Raw genomic sequence first — 23,977 nt, 5'->3', positions numbered from 1 at the left:
AATGATATAGTTGTAACTGAATGCACACATCCATACCCATTAAGTTGCCACACTCTACAAGTACAAGTCTTCTTGTCTAAGTCAACAACATAAGACTCAACCATGTTTCTTGTTTCAAATTGGTTTAGACCACTTGGTAAAACCTGCCAATACCTATTGCAGACATAACATAAGTAACTACATACAATTATGAGTGTAAAGATTAGAAAGTACCTTTGAGCTTTTTTTTAATTGATTCAGTAGGAGTGTAATTGTTGGGCAAGGCTTGTAATCAGGCCATGAACTACCTTTAATCTTTAAATTGTATATTCTCTGCATAACATACAATCTAATCTCCTCTAACATGGTGATGATTGGCTTTTTCCTTGCATTCCTGATGACACTGTTGAAGCTCTCAGATAATTTGTTCTCCATTGTTATCGTATTTTAGTATTGTATTTTTACTTTTGTCGTTAAAACTATGAAATATTGGAAGGGTCCAAGTAAAATAGTGATTTGAAATTTAAAGTTATAATAATTGTTAAGTATTAAGACCAATATTAATTTAAAAAAAAAAACATGTTAAGAGTGGGTTAGGGAGTGGGGAGTGTTACACGTGAAGTATATTTTTATCACTTATATTTTCTTATAAAAGTATTAATATTTTCTTTATTTTTACTTTAACTTTACAGTGAAGAACGAATAGGAAAAAAGAGATTGACTAATATAATAAGATATAGCAGAGTACTTATTTTTATTACTATAAAAACATTTAAAAAATGGATACATGCATATAAAATTTGCGAGAACATAATGAATGTATTTTTATAACATATAAATAATAATTGATTTTCAACAATAAAGTCATATTATATTAAAAATCATTCCTTCTAATTCGTCATTATCACCAACAATTTGGAATAATAATTGTAATATCCTTTTATCAAAATCAATTATCAAAAGTTCCATTGATGTTATTTACGACAAAATAAACGATACGAATTAACATAGTATATAACTAATATCATAAAATACATGTTGAATAATATTCACTTGGAAAGAAAAATAGATTATGTTGATTTACCAAAAGCTCATGAGAAGTAATTATCAGTTGCACTTCATCATCTTGTGATTATAAAATGATCCATATAACATAAAATTAAAAAAATTATCTCAAGTATACCTGTACACACATACCCAAATTTGAAGCTTAGCTAATATATAAAACTTTACATGCACCAAATTTGCATTTACTTGCATTTACATTTGGAAAAGTTGCAATTGCTCTCTTACATTCATGGAACAACTCATATAACTCTTCAAACTCTACAAATATAATCTATCATTTGTGTTGACATACATGTAATATGCAAGCTACAATGTTTTTTATATAGGCTAAATATTTTATTTAACCTGTCAATTAAATAACATGATTTAAAGAGTTTTGGAAGTTACAAATCACAACATTTCAATTAATCATAAATTAAATTATATAAGTTGAATAGTCTTGGAAGTTTCAAATGCATCAGGTTCAAGGAAAAATGCTAGCTTTATAAGATACTAGACGAATACATGTGTGTTGCGCAGAAACACCTATATAGTTGAAGTCTTTACAAATATATAAGGTTTTTTAAATATAGCAATAATGTTGTTGTTAAATTTGATATAATAATTCGTATACTAAATTGATATAATATATTGATTATTTTGAATTATATGATAATATATACATCTATTATAATTGCATAATTTTAATCGTTTGAATGACTTTTATCCGCGAGTTGCACATAAATAAAATTAAATATAATATATGGTTTAATGTTATTTATAGTTGTTGATATTGTTAATTAATTTTTTTTAATTTATTACTTAATGTTTTAATTTCTATCATTATAATTATTTAAAACACCAAACATTGTTTTTTTTATTTTAAAGGCAACAATACAATCATTTATATAGAGTTATTTTTAACTATTGTTATTATAAGTTATTTTAAGCTACTTATTTGAAATTTTTTAACGATTATAAAAATATCTTTAGGAAATATTTTAGTTAAATTTAGATTACAATTTAGTTTTTGCATTTATCACTACAATTTATCACTTTTAACTATTTACAAAATATTCTTTGGTTTTTTAAGTGGAACTGAAATTGATATTTAAGTTGACATTGTAATGTTATATTTAAATTAACAATTTAAGTATTTTGTCCAAACTGTTTAAAAGTTGTAGCTTTAAACTGTTAATAGGTTACATACAACAACATAATCTAATAAATTTAGTATAATACGTTAAAAGTTAAAGAAATAACTTTATAAGTAGAAGTAAAGATATTATTTTAAAATTAAAATTTAGTATATTTATTATTACATTTTAGGTTTCATATTTATTTAACCTTATTAACAAATTTATAATCATTATTAGAAAGACACTACAATTAATCACTTTTAACTATTTACAAAATATTTTTTGGGTTGTTTAAGTTAAACTAAAATTTATATTTAAGTTGGCCCTATAATGTTATGTTCAAATTAATAATTTAAATATTTTATACAAATTGTTTCAAAATTGTATCTTTTAAATGATAACGGTTTACAACCAATAATATATTAAAACTAATAAATTAAGTATAATATGTTAAAAGTTAAAAAACATAAATTTATAAGTAGAAGTAAATATATTATTTTAATATTGAAATTTAGTTTATATATGATTACATTTTAGGTTTGATATTTATTTAACCTTATTAACCAACTTATAATTATTATTTGAAAGAAATTGAAAAGTCATGGGAGTTTCGAATGAATGTGGTGAAAGGAAAAATGCATGGGAGTTTCAAATGAATGTGGTGAAAGGAAAAATATTTTCTTTATAATATAGTATGATATGATATGATACGATATGATATAATGATATAATATAGATTATATGATATTCCGTTCTTAGGATGTTAAAAGTAATAGCTGAAAACATGATGAAAATAGATTGCATTTTTGCAAGCATTCCTATGTATTTGGCCATTTCCCTATGAAATAGGACGGGCCTAGTGACCCAAGTACTTAAACCCAAAAAATAAACTACTTATTTTTCATGTTTCAGCTTTCAAGTACCACCAAAATTCTCTCCGAAAGAAATGTGGAAGGATAAAATATACCATTTTTGCTTATAGGATAAAAGATGTTTTTATTTGGTACATTTAACAAGAGATATTGTTTTGAAAATGCATGATTTTTGCAAGTTTTTGAGCAAAAAAATCAAATTTGTGTAAAAACTCTTACCAAAAATTTGACTGTTTGGTAGGATCGCCTGCCAAAATGATATTTTCGTAGAAGCTCTTGCCAAAAAGTGACATTTTCGCAAGGATTACTACTAAAATATGACATTTTTCGCAAATATCCAAGCCAAATGTGACATTTTCACATAAGCTCCTATCCAACTTTGACATTCTCGTATTTGCTTCAACGTTGATGGTTTTGCAAACAAGCACAACTTAGGAAACCTGATTGGGATTGCTTATTTTAATGTTCGAAGCCAAGCTAAACGAAGGGAATGCTAGAGAATTTAATTCGTCATATTTTATTCTATTTTATTTTATATACAAAGTCTGATTTCGTTTGTTATGGTATATCAGTTATTATGTGGTTTAATGATAATATCTATGTATTAAATACATATCTTTTTGTTTGGTTGTCTAGAATCAATATTTAATAGAAAAGTTATGTGAAAATGAGTTCATGGTTTAGAGTAATTTAAAATATATGAATAGTTAAGGTACACACTTAGTTTAATTAGAGAGGACTAGGATTTCTCTAAACGCATTTAAAGTGTGTCACAAAGATTTTTTTTCTCACATTTGCTCATTTTTTTCTAACAACTAACGCAGATACCTCTTACTCAACTCATAAATCTGCACACTTTTTTAACGAGGCTTCAACCCTCAACGTTTTGCTATATTTGGCGGAGGGCACCAATCCAATAAAGACACTTTGGTTCCTTTTCTCTTATTCCTATTTTTTTCTCTTATTCCTAATTTTCAAAGATTGTTATTCTTAAATGCTAAATGTTATAGTTTAAAGCATGAGATAATGTGTCCTTCTATCATTATATATATATGGCTATTAACTAGGTGAATGTTGTGTGTTGTGAAAAATAAAACACTGTAATTAAAATATTTCCAAATATATGTTATTAAAATAACTATATACCTTATTAACTTTCACTTAATGATTCTTACACTATTTATTAAAAAAAACATTCTAATTACATTAAATATATCATAAGATAGATATATATCAAAACCATATCATTTCAATATCATACATTATGGGTTGCATATGGAAATAAAAGTAAATTTACTTTTCAATATATAGTTTTTTGGAAAGTATTTTTTATTTATGGTTATTTTTAAGGGCAAAATGCAGAAAAAACACAACCATTTATCTACCAGTATTTAGAAAACTCTTATATTTAATTTATATATAGAAAAACCTTACATTTATATTTACCTTTCACATTAACCTAAATATCATGTTTTTATAGAAATTAACGGTTCTTTTGTGATATTACATTTATCTTTTTTGTTTTTATGTTAACATGAAAACAAAGATAAGTGATACCGCCTCTTATCTAAGTTAAAACGTGAGAAATAGATCATTTATTCAATGGTCATTTACTTAAGCAAATATAACTGACATCGTTTTTTTTCATGAAAACCTAAAAACGAACAAGATAAATATCATTTCACAAAACAATCGGTAGTTCTTTAAAAAAAATAGACATTTGAGTAAATCTAAAAGGTAACCGAATATACAACGGTTTTTCTGTATATAAACAAAATGTAAGGGTTATCTAAATGTTGGTAGATAAATGATAATGTTTTTCTATATTTTACCCTATTTTCAACTATAAATTGTTAATAAGTTAAAATAAACATCTTTTATAATCATATCACTTAAGTTATTTGTATGTAGGCTGTGTATGAATTTAACATTTCCAGTTATGTTTAATATTTAAAATAATTTATTATTATAAAAACAATCTTGATTAACATTTTTGTTAATGATTTACGTTTTATTTTTAACATTATATTTAAGAAAAAATAGCTATTTTAAATCATAATCTTTAGATATATATATTTTTTAAATTTTATTTGAAATTTTGATTTATGTTTGAAATTTAATATTATAATTAAATTAACAAATTAATAATCTTAGTATTGGTTTCAAAGGATATATATATATATATATATATATATATATATATATATATATATATATATATATATATATATATATATATATATATATATATATATAGCTAACGATTATTAAATATTGAAAAATCATAAACTGGTATTTTGGATGCTCACGTGGAGAATTAAGCACTCCAAAAGGAGTTATGCTAGATTCGAATCTAGCTCTTAATAAAAGAAACCAAACTGCCACGTGTCACTTACATCTTCCATTTCCCTGCAATGTTAAATTCCATTTTTGCCCTCCTACGTTGCCATTTTGCCTTTAATCCGTTTATATCGACATATATGTAACTCATATGGTATTTTAACATAATATGCTATACATACCATATTCAAATACTTACCATTATCATGCATCAATTTCATCCTAAAATAATTCTTCGTCTGTTGCACGTCCTTCGCATAGAAACATTGTGCCCTTCACCAGAAAACTTTAACAAATATTGCTTCATTACCGCTTTATTGTATTCCAAAAATATCATCATCCTATATTTGAATTCAATTGATGAGCACAAAATCAGGAATCCGATCCTTTCAATTTTTAATTTCGATGGGTATCGGCTTGATATATACCTCCATTGACCACTGTATTCATTTGTAATTGTACTCATTGATATCATTCTTCTGTACCAACAATTCAACATGTTGTGCTCTACACATCAATTTAAGCTCAACAACTACAATTCTTCTTCCTCATGTTTCAAATGCCCATTCGAATTTCAAGACATTATATCTATGATCATCTGTTAGTTGATTGCGAAATTAATGTATCTAACATTTTGTTTGACAGTTTTACTTAAAATTTCAGTCATAACGTGATGTGTATGTTATTGGTGATTAACCATATGTATGTATGTATAATTTAGCTTTAGATAACGATTTCTATTAGTTTTTGAAGTTCAACAGTTTTTTGGTCATTAAAGGCAACAGAATCATAAACCATAAGGAAAAAGTTGATGAAGTTCAACATAAAAGTAGCTTTAGTTTTTTTCTTTAGCTATTCTCTGGTACTAATTTGGGGTTGAGTAGATTGTATTTGATGTTCAAAGTTGGCAGGTTTAAAGATGTACACCAAATGCTTGATGAAATGCTTGAAAGAAACTAGTAAGATTATTTATAATTACTTGATTAAGTTAAAGTATAATGATGTATCATAAACATCCTATTATGTTGTCAGGTTTGAAGATTTTATGTTTAAACTTTCATCTATGATATTTTTTTGTTTGACTTTATTTTATCATGAAGATTCTCATCTCCTCTATCATCTACCACCCTTGAAGTCTTCCAGCCACCTGTTCTAGGTAAGAACAAAGTGAATATCAACGCTCTTTCCTCGCTCCTATTCTTATTTTGTAACTTTGTTTTGGTTACTCAACGTCTCAGGTTAGATCTGTATGACTCGAGAAGAAGCATCATATTTAATTATATATTTAACTTTATAAAATATTATTTAGGACTAACCAAGTTGTCAAGTTCTCAACAATACTAGAACTTCAGATGTAATATGCAGACAGAACACAACTACAAATAAGTTTACATATAAAGTTTTTTTTTTTCTTGAATGAATATTTTTATTCTTATGGTTTTATTTAATAAATGTTGATTTATATGTGCCAACCACAATGTTTGAATTTGTATTGAGGTATATGAATTTATTTTCCAAAATTAGACCATGCCCAATACTATAGTCAAATTCGGCTCATCTTCAATACTTCCAGTTATGGTTGACTACAAAATAGATGAAATGGGTCACATAGGTTTGTACTTGGTTCTTAATATAGAAGAAGTTGTTGAAGGAAATTTTTTTGAATCCATGATTATCACTGTCTAGACAAAAAATACATTTAGAAGCACAGTGTATAATAAACATGTGAAGTTGTAGTGTTGTGTTTGTGGAATTATGTTGTGGGGTTTAATATACATTTATATATACATTATTATTGCAATGTATGTTTTTTTTGTTTGATTTTTATTTGATGTTAATTTAATACTACAAGTGTTATTGACACATGTTACAATAATACATTTCTTTATTATTGTTATATTTGTTACAATATAATTTTTTCAATATTTTTTTCACTTAAATTATAACTAAAATTACATTGTTTATTATACAAATTTGTTTATCAACATTATTATTTTCGTTCAAAATATTTTATAAACGTAGTAAAATATATTTATTCATGCATGTTTAGATTCATTGTCATTTTTTACACTATACTCAAATTTATATTCATTTTATAAAATCATAGCTTTATTAAATATCTAAACATACATAACATTTATCGGATATTAATATATATATATATATATATATATATATATATATATATATATATATATATATATATAATTTTAAATAATAAATATAAAATCTAAGCAAACTTATATCTTATTAATTTATTAAAATTTTATAAATATTTGATTTTTCTTTATTATTTTTATTATTATATTATTTTTCGTTATTACCCGTGGTTTCCACAGGTTGTAACTAGGGGTGTCAAAAAAACCCGGACCCGATTAACCCGACCCGATCCTAACCAGAATAAGTTTATTAGGATCGGGTTCAATAGGGTTAGAATTTTAAATCGGGTTATTCGGGTTGACCCGACAAACCCGATTTGTATTTAGGATCGGGTTTAGGGTTGATTTTTACAAAAAAATCGGGTTTCGGGTCAACCCGAATAACCCGGTTAGTAATTCACAACCTTTACATATTCCACCGCTCTCTACTTGAACAGTACAAAAAGACTACAAACCCTTTGAAAATGTAAATTTTTGTGACTCTAGAAGCATACGAGGGCCAAGTAACTCCCATTGGTGAAGTTGAAGTCCAAAAAGATATAAAATCTCAAAAGTACTGGAGCAGCTGAGAAAGTAAAGCTTTTATTTGATGGTTATTTCTACTTTAAACTAACTATAAACATGAATAGACTACATGATGTTGATCGTTAACTAGAGATTAAAAGTTCATATATTTAATATTTATAATGGAAAAACTCTTTTAGGTATTGTGGCATGCATGCTTTCTCATATGTTGTAATAACCATGAGGTCCATGATCTTCTATTTTTAATTTATTTCAATTTATATGCATTCTTGATGTTAAGAAAAGAGTAAAAAAATGGTTTGAGTTTATATCAGATTGTACTCTTGAAAAAACCATATATATTATGTTTAAATTAAGTGTTTAGTCTATTAACCCGACTAACCCGACCCTATAAACCCGAAACCCGACCAACCCATACCTTAATAGGGTCGGGTGTCGGGTTAAATTATTTTTTGTGAAAACCCGATTAACCCGAAACTCGATCGGGTTGACCCGATTAACAGCCTTAGTTGTAACCTAGTATCATATATTTCAACTTTAGATAGTCTATCCTTCTATAAGAATAATGATTATAAAAAAAATTATAAATCAAATATGGAAATAATATTTACATCTTTTTACATTACTTTATAATTCATTACGTCGGTTTTTCATATATATTTTTGCATTATCTGTTATATTGAACTCAACTACTACAATACAACTCCTTATACACTTTGGAACCATAAATGTATTAATATATATTTTCTTCATCTTATTTAGTGTTATATGTTTGTCTACCCCAATAAATACTATTGTCTCGTTACATTATACGAATGTTAATAAAAATTATAAGATAGTTTGTTACTTTAAAATTATTAATTTTCTAGAACTGCTTTATGATATACATTATAATTTTCTAGTAACAACCTATCTTATTTCTGAAGTTCGTTTCAACAGTTATATCATTATAGATACAAGTTTAGACATAAAAATCAAAAAGTATGTTTGAATTCACAAGTTAAAGTTAGAACCTTTTTCCAAGATCACTATTATCAATCAATATACATCCACAAAAATGTGGCATAAACATGATCACATATCTAAAAATAGCTAATGCAATGTGTATTACATGGTTCCCTTGCCCATAACCGGGCAACTTAATGCTTTACTTGTTGCGTTAAGACTTGCTTTTACAAGGTTTACAAGGTGTGACTTGCAATGTTTTTTTGTACATTTTCATGTGATGATTACTCACATGAGTTATCATCTTCATTCCCCTAGCATCTCTATATAACGAGACTCGTTAAGAGCATATTAGACATACAAAATACAAACAAAACCAAAAAATGAATGCAATCGCATATCTTGATGCTCTCAGAAATGCTCTTAAAGATGTGATGGAACCATTTATACCTACAATCCCTATGGCAGTGTACTTTGGAGCCGATGCGTTGATCAATAGTTGTGAACTCAAGACCTTTGTTGTTCAAAATGCTCCAAGAGTTGTCATTGGTGGTCAACCTAATGAGCTCTACACCTTGGTTATGATCGATCCAGATGTGCCAAACCCAAATGCACCACACCTTAGCCAACTCGTATCATGGTTAGTTGTTTTTCATTTTTTTGCCATTTTTCTTCGGTCAAACTATGATTTTTTTTTTTTTCAAATGTTGCAGTGTTTCATTTTTTGTTTCCTGACACGTGGTTTCTGTTTTAGGATTGTGACCAACATTCCTGGTGGGGCGTCATGTGCGCAAGGTAAACAAGTTGTTCCGAAATGAATTTTCTTCGTGTTTATGCATTTTTCGTAGTGTCCATCATATATTTCTTTCTATCGTTTTTTTAGTCTTGCTCCTCTTTACATGCAACTTTGGTGTTTATCAGTTTTTTTTTTCTTTTTTTAATCACACCACAATTTAAATTTCATTGTGGACTGAAGTTTCATGGGTAGTTGATACACTTAGGCAACTACAATATTTTCTTTTTATCGTTGGAGGTCATATATAGAAGCAATCTATCTATATACCCTAGGGTATGGATTGGTTGATTAGATTTTACATCCCTTTTAACACATTGATGTTGTTGCCACTTACAATAAATTGTGTATGTAATAGGAACTGAAATTGTGCCATATGTGGGACCCAACCCTCAAATTGGTGTCCACCGTTACATACTTTTTTTATACCAACAACAAGCTCGACTCGATGATATAGACGCAATTGAATCTCGTTTTCACTTCAATGTTGAGGGTTTTGCCAACATGCACAACATGGGAAAACCGGTTGGATTGTCGTATTTTAATGTTCGAAGGCAAGCTAATGGAAGGAATGCAAATGCGTGATCAATTCGTCTTATTTCAATCTATGTTATTTTATGTTTGAAGTGTCCTATATGTTTGAAGTGTGTTGTTGAATTAATGTTGCTATGTTATGTCGGTTATGATGCATATGTAATGATGATATTTCCGTATTAAATAAAAAAGTGTTATGTTTGGTTGTCGATAATAAATGATTAATAGAAATTAGAAAAGGACCTTGAAGGAAAATGAGTTTAGGATTTAGATTAATTTTAAACATATGAACGCTTAAGGTATACACTATACACACAGGGTTTAACTTAACTGGATCTAACATCCTCCATTGCAGCAACTACACTATCAAACTTAGCTCCAGTGACTTCTTTTAGAATCTTACCATGTTTAAGAATCTTGAAGGTAGGTACCACCTTTATGCCTAGCTCCTTTGCCAATGGCTGCCAAATTTTCAAAATTTCAACTTTTTTGTCCAATTTTAATCAAATTAACCAACATAATTAGATAAATTTAATGTAATTGGTATGATTATAAAAATTCAAGCTTGTGATCGTATTGTTTGAATGTAAAGTTTGGGAAAAGAAAAAAAAAATCAGTTCCGCTTGCCTATTATGCAAAGATGTTTCGTGAATAAAAAGATTAACAAATTAAACATCCAGATATAATTAAAAATGATAAGCATATATACCTTATTTTCTTGATTGCAGTCAAGCTTTAGAAAGACAACATCAAGATACTTCTCAGCCAATTCTTGGAATTTTGGAGCTATAATTTTGCAAGGACCACACCTATTACAATGATATGTTATAACAATATCAATAAACAAATAGATACTTTTACATGAAATTGTTAACAAGCAAGGAGTTTAAAATATTCAAGTTGGTAACAAAAACAATAACTTGGGTGTACCAAAGTTTAATTTTTCTTAAGAAAAGTAAGCACAGATTCAATGTCAAATAGAAGATGGCAGATAAAGATTTTCCCAGTTTGTTAATTTTCAATGTTAGATCCAACTCAATATATATTCAGAAGTCAAAGGTTGACTTTTTTTTTGGGGGGGTGAAGGGAGTACCTTAGAATGTGTACATGAACTGAGAGACACTCAATGTTCTACAGAGATCTTGCAGAATGTAAGCTTTTGATAGGGAACATGCTTGACACTTGGATGAACTTCAATGAACAAGTATTAATCGATGTTTTTAGATTTGTTGGCCTTTAAGTAAGTATTCCGATTATGTTTATTAGTACAAACTAAAAATCCAGCTGAATTGTAAACGGTTTAATTACAAGAAAGTGATACAAGATCCATGGAGCAAAGTAAACCTCAACACACAGAAGGAAAATCTAGAAAAGAGTTCATAAGCTTCTCAAGTGCTTAGGAATTCAATTGAGGGAGTATTTAATGATCTCTAACCATACAGCATGTATAATCAGCACTATTCGGCTATTCACACAAATATGTGGACTATGGAACCTTAGCAGTGAAGTTTAACATAACCTACTGTTTGAAAGAAGGTATATGATATCATCTTGAACTCACCTACGAATCACATTTGTTTCCTAATTCATTAAAACATTAACTTCCAATTTCATTTGTGATACTTGTAAATTGTTGATTCTGATGATTTATTCCATAACCAAACACTCCACGGAGCCAAGTCTAGGGTTTCCATTTCACAAAAGAGAAATATATCCTATTTGACCTCTTCACAAAATCAATCACGGAATTAAATAACAGCAAATGCAGGAGATATAATTGAGCTAATTAATTACCATTGAGTGTACATATCCAGAACAACGGTCTTATCACCAGCGGCATTAACGATTGGCCAAAATGTATCCTTATCAACCTCGGTAACCTGACCTACAACGACCGTTGGACCGGACATCTCCAAGCTCGATCTCACCCTCACCGAAGACCTCAAGTTTTTTCTGGTTTTACTAGCGATCGACTTGGTTGAAGCAACCGATCGGTGAACGTCTCTGCCGATGGTAAACTGTTTAGTCGGCCATGACGACCGTGATCCAGTTGACGGCGGCGGCAGAATCGGCCGGCAAACATGATGAATTTGTAACGCCATTGTAGCGATGGAGGGCGGTTATCTCGGAGTATCTGAATGCTTGGAAGGAGATGTGATGGAGAAGGCTTGATGGTACGATATCTTGTGTAAAAGTACGGAGTTGCCCTTGAGTTCGATGGATTTGATTCGAATATCTGAGGGTAGTTTCGGTAGTTAATTTCTTGTGGCTACCATGGAGCAAGGAGACTTTTTAGTCAAAATAAATAGTGATTATTGATAATTGAATTATTGAATAATCAAAGTACTAGACGGTTAACTCATATGAAATCAGTTATAAGAACAGTTGATACATAAATTACCATAATAAAAATATATATGAAATTAAATATTAAATATTAGTATTTTTTTTCTTTCTAACCATCTTTTTATTATTTTTAGATGATAACAAATATAATAAAAGTTTATTAATTTTATTTAAATATGAAGCACAATTTTAAGTTTATAGAAAGATAATAGAAAAAAAAAATAGAAGAATATTTAATTTCTTTAAAAAAACGGTACCACGAAAAGTCAATAATTATATTACCAGTCAATCTATTGCTAATTATGGTATTAACTAAATAAGGAAAATTGAATAATCTAATAATTATAAACGAGTTTTTCAAATAATAATAATAATAACCACTTTCTTCCGATTGTCCTCGTATTGTTTATATTTTCAAAGCTATTTTTTATCAAATAAATCTTCATAATTATATCTGAAATATATATTTCGAAGTGTTTAAATGAACACTTACTCCCGAATACTCCATTCTGGATTTGATCTTCAAATTTTAAAGTTATTTTTTTGGTTTTTTCCATTTTTTTTGAAAAAAAAATATAATTCTACTAATATCCGAAATATCTATATCGATGTGTTTAATTTCACTGTTTTAAACAAAATGTCTGATTTTAACCAATAATATCATATATAGTTCACATTTACTATATTGTTTAACTTTTTGTTCTATTTAAGTAAAAAAACAAATTTTTCTCGAAATTCTAGAATTGTTCGTCCGATTTCAGACTTGTTCTTGAAATTCCAAATTTTTTTTTTCGAAATTCAAAATTGCAATCCAATATTAAACCCATTTAGCAAATCTTCTATAGTCAAAGGACCATTGTGTAACTATGTCAATTACATAGTTCTTATCTCTCGATTATAAACACAATTTTATTAATCAATTCTATTACAATCTCTTTTAAGGTTTGTTATCCGGAATCCAGAATGTTGGCTCGGACTTCCGGAAATTTTTGTTAAAAAAGTGTTTTTTTGGTTCGGAATGTCAGGACCAAGTAGTTATGTCTACTAAAAACATTTTTTTTTGTTATTTTCTTCGAATACATATCGAATTGTGGTCACATTACTTAATTTGCCATTAAGTAAACATAATTCAGTAATAATATAAAGTTTTAAATACCAGAGCAATTGTGACATCCCCTAATTTCTCGGCCAGAAAAGACCGATTTAATTTATGTTTTTTAAAATAAAATTAGAGAAATCTTTTTAAAAGATGTTGCGGAATTGGTCCCCAAACAACATATGATAAAAGTTTATCAAAATCCTTCATTAAGAAGGTATATATTTTCCATATATATAAAAACCTCGGGATGTCATGTTCCGATACAGATCAAAAGCATAAACAAGACATTATAAGCCTTTAAACAGTTATTTACAACTACTGGCCTATAATCCAAAAATCTCTCGTCGTCCTCTGACTATGCTCGGGGTCCACTACGTGTAATCATAAAAACTGAGTGGGTCAGTCTTAGGAGCCTGGTGAGCATATAGGGTTTTCAACCCACAATAATAATATAATTATTAAGTTCACCAATCAACAATAACCCTGATTACTCATTCCCGTTGTCCTCACTTTACGTCCCTAAACACCTATCACAAGGGACCTAGCCTAAGGATTATCATCGGGATGGACACTACTGCTAAGGGGTTTCCTCAGCCATACATGTCCTTAAGGCAACCATGAGGGGGATGAAGTACGACAATGAACATTTAATTCATCAACACCTATAAGTTGTGAACCTGGTAGTGTTCCACTGGACTGTCTAGAAAGTCCGTGGTCATCATCTATACTCCGCTAGATGACTACAACAACAACAACAACAACATCGAGGCCTCTCACCTTTTTAACACACATCAACTATTTCATCTACCCATGTTCTACCCAACATATTTTGTAGATAAAAAGCATATACAGTTTAAAACTTGTATAAAACATCAATTCAACAGTCACCTCAATTAAACAATTAATATATTTACACATAACACGTATTTCAAGGTAAATACTTCATATCTATGTGTAAATTGAAAGTAACTACACACTCACATGTTTTGATGAAAATCGGGCAGCAATTTGTTTCCTAAAACGATTGTTTCTAATAAAACCGGGAGTTTTATTGAGAAACTGGGCTCTGCAAAAGTTGGGCTTCGAAACCGAAAAGATAAATTTTTCGGGCTTCACAGACACTTCGTGGAGTATTCCGGGCTTTACAATCGATACCGGGGCTTTGCGGAAGGTTAAGGTAAAGAAAATATGAAGAAATGGGCTAAATATGGCAATTTCTTAAAAATATCCGAGAAGGCTCGCAGCCTTCTATTTATAGGGTGAAGCTTCTGATCCAAGGGCTGAGAGTCTTCTGATCCGACGGCTGAGAGGCTTCGCAAGGGGTGGCTCGCACGAGGCTGCGCATGGCTCGCACATGGGTCGCACCTACGAGGGCTCGCTGGCAGCTTCTGATTGGACCGCGGCCTACTGGTGCACATGCGAGGTTCGGAGCTAGGCTATGCGAGGCTCGGAGCTAGGCTGCACACGCGTCGCTCCTCGGATGTGTCACGGCTTCGGATGACTCAGCAGCTCGGTGACTCATTAGGTTGGTGACTCAGCAGCCTGGTGACTCAGCATGACACGTGGCACTTTTTCGGCGAGGGTGACGTGGCCACTCGTGACTATGCGAATTTTCTCGATTTTCGCGCCAAAACTTCTAAAATCCATAACTTTCGCATACGAGCTCCGTTTTTGACGTTCTTTATATGCACGCGTAGGTAAAATAAAGCTCTACAACTTCCGTTTAGACTTCGTCGGCTAATTGTGATTTTAAATTTTATATTATTATTTTTAACAGACCGGGACAGGAAATCCGTTAAAAATTCATAACTTCTTCATCCGACGTCCGTTTTCGTCAGACTTTTTACCGTTGTGCTCCTAATGACGAGACCTTCAATTCTCGTTTAGGTTGTGTCGGCTAAAAATCGCTCGATCTAAAATTCGAGTTTTTAGCTGTCTACTGCTAAGCTGAAACTTCGAAAAATCATAATTTCCTCATACGAAGTCAGATTTGGGCGTTCTTTTTATCGAACTTCTCGGTTTAACGAATACTATGACTTTCGTTTAGATTACTAAGGCTAAAAAGTAGTTTATCGAAAACTCACTTTTTACGACATTCAGCACCGTGCCGGTTTTGTCGCGAAACTTCGACAGGTCATAACTTCTTCATTATAACTCGGATTTTGGTATTCTTTATATCCCCGAAATCCTTGTTTCGACCACTACAACTTTATGTAAAGATATCGGGCTTATCTCACACTTTAATTTTGACGCTTATTTTTATTCTTAATTAATTAAGCCCTAATAATTAAGCATAAAACACATAATTCACATAATTCTTTTTCATTTCTTCAAAATTAGATACAAAGGTTAACCTAAACTATCAAATCAATATAAATGCCTAGGCTAGAAACACGAGTGTTACAATTCTCTCCCCCTTAGGATGATTTCGTCCCCGGAATCACATATCACCAAACAACTACGAGTAGCGACTCATCATGTCACTCTCCGTTTCCCAAGTGAAATTTGGTCCATTCGTATGTTTCCAGTGCACAAGCACTAAATCGACCATCTTGCGTCGTAACTTCATAGTCTTACGGTCAACGATTGCCTCAGGTTCTTCGATCAACCTCTTGTCCTCATCCAACCTTAACTCAGAAATCGGAATTATGTCGGACACATCTCCCGTGAACTTTCTCAAGTAATACACATGAAAGGTGTTATGAATACCCTCTAGTTCTTCCGGTAACTCTAGCTTGTAAGCTTGATTCCCAATCCTCTGAAGAACTTTAAATGGTCCAATAAACCTTGGACTCAACTTCCCTCTCTTACCAAATCTTATAAGTCCCTTCCACGGTGAGACTTTAATTAAAACCGAATCTCCAACTTCAAAGGTTATCGGTTGTCTTTTCTTGTCAGCATAACTCTTTTGTCGATCTTGAGCAGCTAACATCCTTTCCCTTATCACTTTCAACTTTTCAGCAGTCTCATGGACTATTTCAGGTCCCATAAACTACTTTTCCCCAGCTTCCAGCCAACATGATGGCGTTCGACACTTTTCCCCATACAAGGCATGATAAGGTGCCATCCTAATGATTGAGTGGAAACTATTATTATAGGAGAATTCTACTAAAGGTAAGTGTTCATCCCAGTTACCTTGGAATTCTAGGGTACATGCTCTCAGCATATCCTCCAATGTTTGAATCGTTCGTTCGCTCTGACCATCAGTTTGCGGATGGTAAGTTGTACTCAAACACAACTTGGTACCCAATTCCTCTTGTAGACTCCTCCAAAATCTCGAGGTAAAACGGTTTTCACGATCGGACACAATCGTTAACGGAACACCGTGAAGCCTCACAATTTCCTTCACGTAAGAATTCGCAAGTTTATCCATAGACCATTTCTCTTTGGCTGCTATGCAATGCGCACTCTTAGTGAAGCGATCAACGACCACCCAAATCATGTCGTGACCGTTCCTTGTTCTGGTTAGTTTAGTCACAAAATCCATGGTGATGTCTTCCCATTTACCCATGGGTACGGGTAAAGGTTCTAAATTCTCATACGGTTTCTGATGTTGTGCCTTAACCCTAGCACAAGTTACACACTCGGCCACATACTTAGCAACATCGAGCTTCATCGTCGGCAACCAATAATTGGGTTTTAGATCCCTATACATTTTTTTACTACCGGGATGAATCGAGTACATGGTCTTGTGAGCTTCTTCCACCAGAAGATCTCTCACTCTGCCCGTCTTAGGTATCCAAATCCTATCTTGGAATACCTTCAACCCTTGGTTGTTTGTACCGAACACTAACGTTTTGCCCAAACGTTCTTCCTTTCGGTCATTTTTCTCTAAAGCTTCCTCTTGAGTTTTCTTTATACTTTCCACAATTGTCGAGACAACTTCAATTCTCAATGCTCTTGGACTTTTCTTTTCAAGGTTTACCTTTCGACTGAAAGCATCAGCAACAACATTTGCTTTACCAGGGTGGTAAAGTATTTCACAGTCGTAGTCCTTGAGTAACTCTAGCCAGCGTTGTTGCCTCATGTTCAATTCCTTTTGATTAAAGAGATATTGGAGACTCTTATGATCAGTGAAAAGTTTACACTTTGTGCCATAAAGATAATGCCTCCATATCTTTAAGGCAAATACTACCGCTGCCAACTCCAGATCATGAGTGGGGTAGTTCTTTTCATGTTCCTTCAATTGCCTCGATGCATACGCGATCACTTTATCTCTTTGGGTCAGAACACAACCTAACCCAACTCCAGATGCATCGCTATAAACTGCGAAGTCAACAACTCCTTCAGGCAATGAAAGAATCGGTGCTTCACACAATCTCTTCTTCAACTTCTCAAAGGCTTCCTTATGCTTCTCATTCAAAGCATAAGTGGCTCCTTTGTGGGTCAAAGCTGTTAATGGAGTAGCAATCGAAGAAAAGCCTTGGATAAACCTTCGGTAATATCCAGCTAATCCTAAAAAGCTTCGAATCTCCATAGGACTTTTTGGTTGCTCCCACTTCATCACAGCTTCAATCTTTGTTGGGTCAACCATTATTCCTTCTTGGTTAACCACATGACCTAAAAATTGGACTTCTTGAATCCAAAATTCACATTTGGAGAACTTTGCATACAGCTTCTCCTTTTTCAGGACTTCTAGCACTTCACGTAGATGATTTTCATGTTCCTTCTTGCTTTTCGAATAAATCAAGATATCATCTATGAATACTATCACGGATTTATCTAAGAATGGTTTACAAACCCTATTCATCAAATCCATGAAAGTTGCTGGGGCATTGGTTAGTCCGAACGACATAACCAAAAATGCATAGTGTCTATCTCGTTCTAAACGCAGTCTTTTCGATATCCTGCTCTCTCACCTTTAGTTGATGGTATCCCGACCTAAGATCGATCTTCGAGAAATAGCTCGAACCCTGAAACTGGTCGAACAAGTCATCGATCCTTGGCAACGGGTACTTGTTCTTTATCGTCACTTTGTTCAGCTCTCTGTAATTGATGTACATTCTCATGCTCCCGTCTTTCTTCTTTACAAATAACACAGGGGCTCCCCAGGGCGATGAACTAGGTCGAATGAAACCTTTGTCCATTAACTCCTGAAGTTGTGTCATAAGTTCTTTCATTTCGGTTGGCGCTAATCGATAAGGTGCTTTTGCTATCGGCGTCGTTCCTGGTAACAAGTCGATACGAAATTCTACTTGTCGATCAGGAGGCAATCCGGAAAGACTTCCGGATAATTACACACCACCGGAATATTCTACACCTCCTTCTTTTCCATCTTGGCATCGATTACGAACGCTAGATATGATGTACATCCCTTGGCCAAACACTTTTTGGCTTTCATTAGGGAAATGATTCCAGAATTTACTCTGCGTTTGTCTCCATACACCATAAACGACTCTTTCCCTGGCGTGTTTACTTTTACTATCTTCTTTCTACATAGTATTTCTGCATCGTTGGCGCTAAGCCAATCCATTCCTAAAACTATGTCGAATCCATTTAACTCGATAGGCAATAATTCCTCTTGGAACTTATTCCCATCCAAGTCAATGAGGATGTTTTTATACGATGGCTAACAGGTACAAACTTGCCACTAGCAATCTTGACTATTATAGCATTAACTAGCATATCTACAGGCAAAACTAGCTTTCTACCAAATTCATGCGATATAAAAGAGTAATTGGCTCCAGAATCAAACAAAATTTGGACAGGCAATTCGTTTACGAGAAAGGTACCTGAAGCAACATCAGCTTCTTCTTTCGCAGCTTCGAGTGTCATCTGAAAGGCTCTCGCCTTCGGCTTTGGTGGTAGATTGGGTTTTGCTGCGTCCTTCTTCTTCGGGCAGTCCTTCAAAATATGCCCTTCTTCGTTGCACCCAAAACATACGTTCTTATTGAAGGTGCATTCATTGACATAATGCCCTGGCTTTCCACATTTGTAACAAGTGACTTCCACGCTGCACTTCCCAGCATGTTTCTTCCTACACTTGTCACACCACTTGGCTTCGCTTCCTCCTCCAAACTTTCTCGAACCAGTCTTCGAGAATTTGTTCTTTTTATTGGAACTTGAAGTTCCTTCAAACTTTCTCTTTTCGCCAACTTCAACCTTGCCGGCGGCTCTCCCTTTTATCATATCTTCAACAGACTTGGCAGCCCAGATAGCTGCCTCCAAAGTAAGTGCCTGATGTACTGGCACCGCGTACTCCCATGGAAGTCCCTTTGCATACCTGTCTATTTTTGCCAACTCATCTGGGACAATACGCAAAGCAAACTCCATTTTGTCTGTGAAGTTATTTGTATATTCGTCAGCGTTCATACTCCCCTTCTGCAACGTTAGAAATTGGTTTTCTAACTCAAGTACGTTTTGGGCCGAGCAATACTTGCGCTTGAAGTGCACTAAGAACTCTGCCCAAGTTAATTGCAGTGGCTCATTAGGGCTTAGGGTTTTCCCCAAAGTGCTCCACCAACGAGCAGCACTACCCCTGAACTGACGTACTGCAAAGGTAGTTTGTAATTTGCCTCGGCAATCACAAGTCATGAAAGCCAACTCCATTTCCGAGATCCAGTCCATTACTCTGACAGGATCTTCTTTTCCATTGAAGTTTGATGGCTTGCAAGTCATAAAGTCCTTATACTTGCACCCATTTCTCTCCATTCTACCCTTGTGGTTATTCCTCCCAACCACAAGCGGTTTACTATGACCAACCGATCTATTGTTGTTCCCTTCTTCAGATCGATCGTCATTTAGTTCATGTTGTTCAACAGGAACTGAAGGTTCATCCCTGTCGTTCAGCAACATTTGCCTCAATTCCTCCCTCTGTTCAGCCAACATGGTCTGAATCATAGTTCGTACTCCAGCCATGGTGATGGGTTCGGGTGCAACTCCTACTATAGGCACCTGTTCCACCACTTGGGGTTGAGGTTGTTGGGTTTTGTTTGCATTTCCAGATCCACTCTGAGTTCTTGCCATTACACTCTATATATCAAATAAGGTGAATTTAGGTCTTTATCCTTGTTAGACATGTCAATTCCCTTATCACTCCAAAACGTTGACATGTTAGTTCTAATCTCGTAATCACACGTTTAGAATCCTACACACATAAAGTTTCCAGATCCGGTCGGCAACAGACCATAGATCCGAACAAATAATGGCACACATGGCAAACACATAACATTTAGCACATAAGGGCATTTTAGGCATCTTCCCTAAAATAAACTAGTGCTCGTGTCTAAAATATGGTAAACACTCATCTCACAATCATCACTTAGCATTCTAAGTTCAAGTCTAGAAATTCTACAATTTCTTAGTTCGCTTAAACTAATGCTCTGATACCAACTGTGACATCCCCTAATTTCTCGGCCAGAAAAGACCGATTTAATTTATGCTTTTTAAAATAAAATCAGAGAAATCTTTTTAAAAGATGTTACAGAATTGGTCCCCAAACAACATATGATAAAATTTTATCAAAATCCTTCATTAAGAAGGTATATATTTTCCATATATATATCAAAACCTCGGGATGTCATGTTCCGATACAGATCAAAAGCATAAACAAGACATTATAAGCCTTTAAACAATTATCGGGGTCTACTGGCCTATAATCCAAAAATCTCTCATCATCCTCCGACTATGCTCGGGGTCCACTACCTGTAATCATTAAAACTGAGTGGGTCAGGCTTGGTAGCCTGGTGAGCATATAGGGTTTTCAACCCACAATAATAATATAATTATTAAGTTCACCAATCAACAATAACCCTGATTACTCATTCCCATTGTCCTCACTTTACGTCCCTAAACACCTATCACAAAGGACCTAGCCTAAGGATTATCATCGGGATGGACACTACTGCTAAGGGGTTTCCTCAGCCATACATGTCCTTAAGGCAACCATGAGGGGGGTGGAGTATGACAATGAACATTTAATTCATCAACACCTACAAGTTGCGAACCTGCTAGTGTTCCACTGGACTGTCTAGAAAGTCCGTGGTCCTCATCTATACTCCGCTATATGACAACAACAACAACATCGATGCCTCTCACATTTTTAACACACATCAACTATTTCATCTACCCATGTTCTACCCAACGTATTTTCTAGATAAAAAGCATATACAATTTAAAACTTGTATAAAACATCAATTTAACAGTCACCTTAATTAAACAATTAATATATTTACACATAACACGTATTTCAAGGCAAATACTTCATATCTATGTGTAAATTGAAAGTAACTACACACTCACATGTTTTGATGAAAATCGGGCAACATTTCGTTTCCTAAAACGATCGTTTCTAATAAAACCGAGAGTTTTATTGAGAAACCGGGCTCTGCAAAAGTCGGGCTTCGAAACCGAAAAGATAAATTTTCCGGGCTTCACGGGCACTTCGTGGAGTATTTCGGGCTTTACAATCGATATCGGGGCTTCGCGGAAGGTTAAGGTGAAGAAAATATGAAGAAAATGGCTAAATATGGCAATTTCTTAAAAATATCTGAGAAGGCTCGCAGCCTTCTATTTATAGGATGAAGCTTCTGATCGGATTTTGGTATTCTTTATATCCCCGAAATCCTTGTTTCGACCGCTACAAATTTATGTAAAGATATCGGGTTTATCTCACACTTTAATTTTGACGCTTATTTTCATTCTTAATTAATTAAGCCCTAATAATTAAGCATAAAACACATAATTCACATAATATTCACATAATTCTTTTTCATTTCTTCAAAATGAGTTACAAAGGTTAACCTAGACTATCAACTCAATATAAATGCATAGGCTAGAAACACGAGTGTTACAACAATCTTCTAAAAAAATAGTTTGTGAAGGTTAATAGCACAAACAAAAGAGGCCAAGAAAATTTGTAAACAAAAAATAAACACCACCTTAACGTTTCCAAAAACCAAAATACCCTCTTGCCTTCTCTTATCCTCTCTCGTATGTATGCAAAATAAGCATAGAGACATTCTCATCCACCATCTTTCTTGATGGATCTCTTCATTCTCTTGTATGTATGTATACTATGTTCATGTACTGAATTCTTTCATCTTATTTATCTACATCTGTGTCTAGAGTATTAATTTTTGTTACATCTCGATCCCGTCAACTAAATATACGACACCTCAAATCCTTTTTTCCCTTGAGGTTCTATACGCTTAATTATTCCATATAGCAGATACTTTACTTTACTGAAATCTTGTTTAAATGAATTTGAACTAGATCGATTTAGGTTTTAAAGAGAGGGTCATCTAGTTTTTACAAAGGAATCAACATAAGAAAAAGAACGACGATTAGATTTTTAAAGTTGGTATGCTTTTGCAGTTGGGTACTGCATTGCGATTTTTGTTGAATCCTCGTAGCTTCTATGTTTTTTTTGTTGAATCTTCATGTCACGTGCTTTGCAATTTTGTGGTAATTTCTTTTTTCAACTTAGGATCAAGTTTGTTTGATAATTTTGACAACACACTCGTGTTAGAAATTTGGGTATAGAAAGGCTGGGAAATTCTGAGAATTGTGATTATCACTTTCAAATCGAAGTATTTGGGTGGTACTCCAAAATCCTCAATTGGATAAGACTCAGAGAGACAAGAACAGAAAATGGTCATGTAATAGTTGTGGCGGTTGAACAAACATTGCTTGAAAAATGGAGCTGAGATCGGTAAATTGAGGTGTTTGTTGATTAGTCGGAACAAATCCACCAACAAAATTATTGTGTTGCTGTTGTGGACCACTTTGGCCGTGGGGCCTGGTCTACGAAAATTTTAAAAAAGAACCCACTTAGGGCTGTTGAGTAGGATGTGCAATATAGGGAAGTTGGTTCGCACATGGGTGAAGCCCAAATGAAGTAGCGCCAAATGAAGGGAGCATTGGGCGTGTTGGGCTGAAAGTAGTAATTGAGCCAAGTTGTTGTTGGGTCGGCGACTGTAACGACCATAAAATTTCAACCAATTTAAACTTTTCAAAAACAAACCCGTTTCATTAAGTTATTACAAAAAGGTTTTCAATACAATTATCATCAGAGTCTTCCCAGAGTCACATCATAAAACAAAATCATGAGGAGCGGTACGATCACGCCTTTGCCTTGCCACGGTCTCCTGAAGAACATGAAAAACATTAAACCACAACTGTAAGCCCGAAAGATTAGTGAGATACCCCCAAAATACCAACCACTTATACCATACACGCACAACATGCCATATCATAAC

At 32.9% G+C, this 23,977-nt stretch overlaps 2 protein-coding genes across 2 annotated transcripts; one reads left to right on the top strand and one right to left on the bottom strand.

Moving 5' to 3' along the window:
- Positions 1-9,389: 9,389 nt before the first annotated feature.
- LOC111903054 (protein MOTHER of FT and TFL1 homolog 1) lies at positions 9,390-10,432 on the top strand. The gene is made up of 3 exons (XM_023898849.3): positions 9,390-9,646; positions 9,761-9,801; positions 10,158-10,432. The coding sequence occupies exons 1-3, from the start codon at positions 9,390-9,392 to the stop codon at positions 10,382-10,384; spliced, it is 525 nt and encodes a 174-aa protein (XP_023754617.1). The 3' UTR covers positions 10,385-10,432.
- Positions 10,433-10,577: 145 nt separating this feature from the next.
- On the bottom strand, positions 10,578-12,494 carry LOC111903014 (thioredoxin F-type, chloroplastic). The gene is made up of 3 exons (XM_023898807.3): positions 12,128-12,494; positions 11,043-11,142; positions 10,578-10,794 (listed from the first exon to the last, which is right to left on the bottom strand). Exons 1-3 carry the CDS (start codon positions 12,433-12,435, stop codon positions 10,660-10,662), a joined length of 543 nt encoding a protein of 180 aa, XP_023754575.1. The 5' UTR covers positions 12,436-12,494; the 3' UTR covers positions 10,578-10,659.
- Between the last annotated feature and the right edge of the window lie 11,483 nt (positions 12,495-23,977).

Source organism: Lactuca sativa, chromosome 9 (genome assembly GCF_002870075.4).
Source record: "Lactuca sativa cultivar Salinas chromosome 9, Lsat_Salinas_v11, whole genome shotgun sequence".
Taxonomy (NCBI): Eukaryota; Viridiplantae; Streptophyta; class Magnoliopsida; order Asterales; family Asteraceae; genus Lactuca; species Lactuca sativa.
This window is presented reverse-complemented; position numbering and strand designations above follow the sequence as displayed.

Excerpts from the sequence above, each read along its gene's own strand:
- LOC111903014 (XM_023898807.3), bottom strand. The coding sequence starts at position 12,435 with ATGGCGTTACAAATTCATCATGTTTGCCGGCCGATTCTGCCGCCGCCG. Across the intron at positions 11,143-12,127 it reads CTGGATATGTACACTCAATG|GTGTGGTCCTTGCAAAATTA; the intron begins GTAATTAATTAG and ends TCATTGTAATAG. Across the intron at positions 10,795-11,042 it reads ACTGCAATCAAGAAAATAAG|CCATTGGCAAAGGAGCTAGG; the intron begins GTATATATGCTT and ends AAAATTTGGCAG.
- LOC111903054 (XM_023898849.3), top strand. The coding sequence starts at position 9,390 with ATGAATGCAATCGCATATCTTGATGCTCTCAGAAATGCTCTTAAAGAT. Across the intron at positions 9,647-9,760 it reads CTTAGCCAACTCGTATCATG|GATTGTGACCAACATTCCTG; the intron begins GTTAGTTGTTTT and ends TTTCTGTTTTAG. Across the intron at positions 9,802-10,157 it reads TGGGGCGTCATGTGCGCAAG|GAACTGAAATTGTGCCATAT; the intron begins GTAAACAAGTTG and ends TGTATGTAATAG.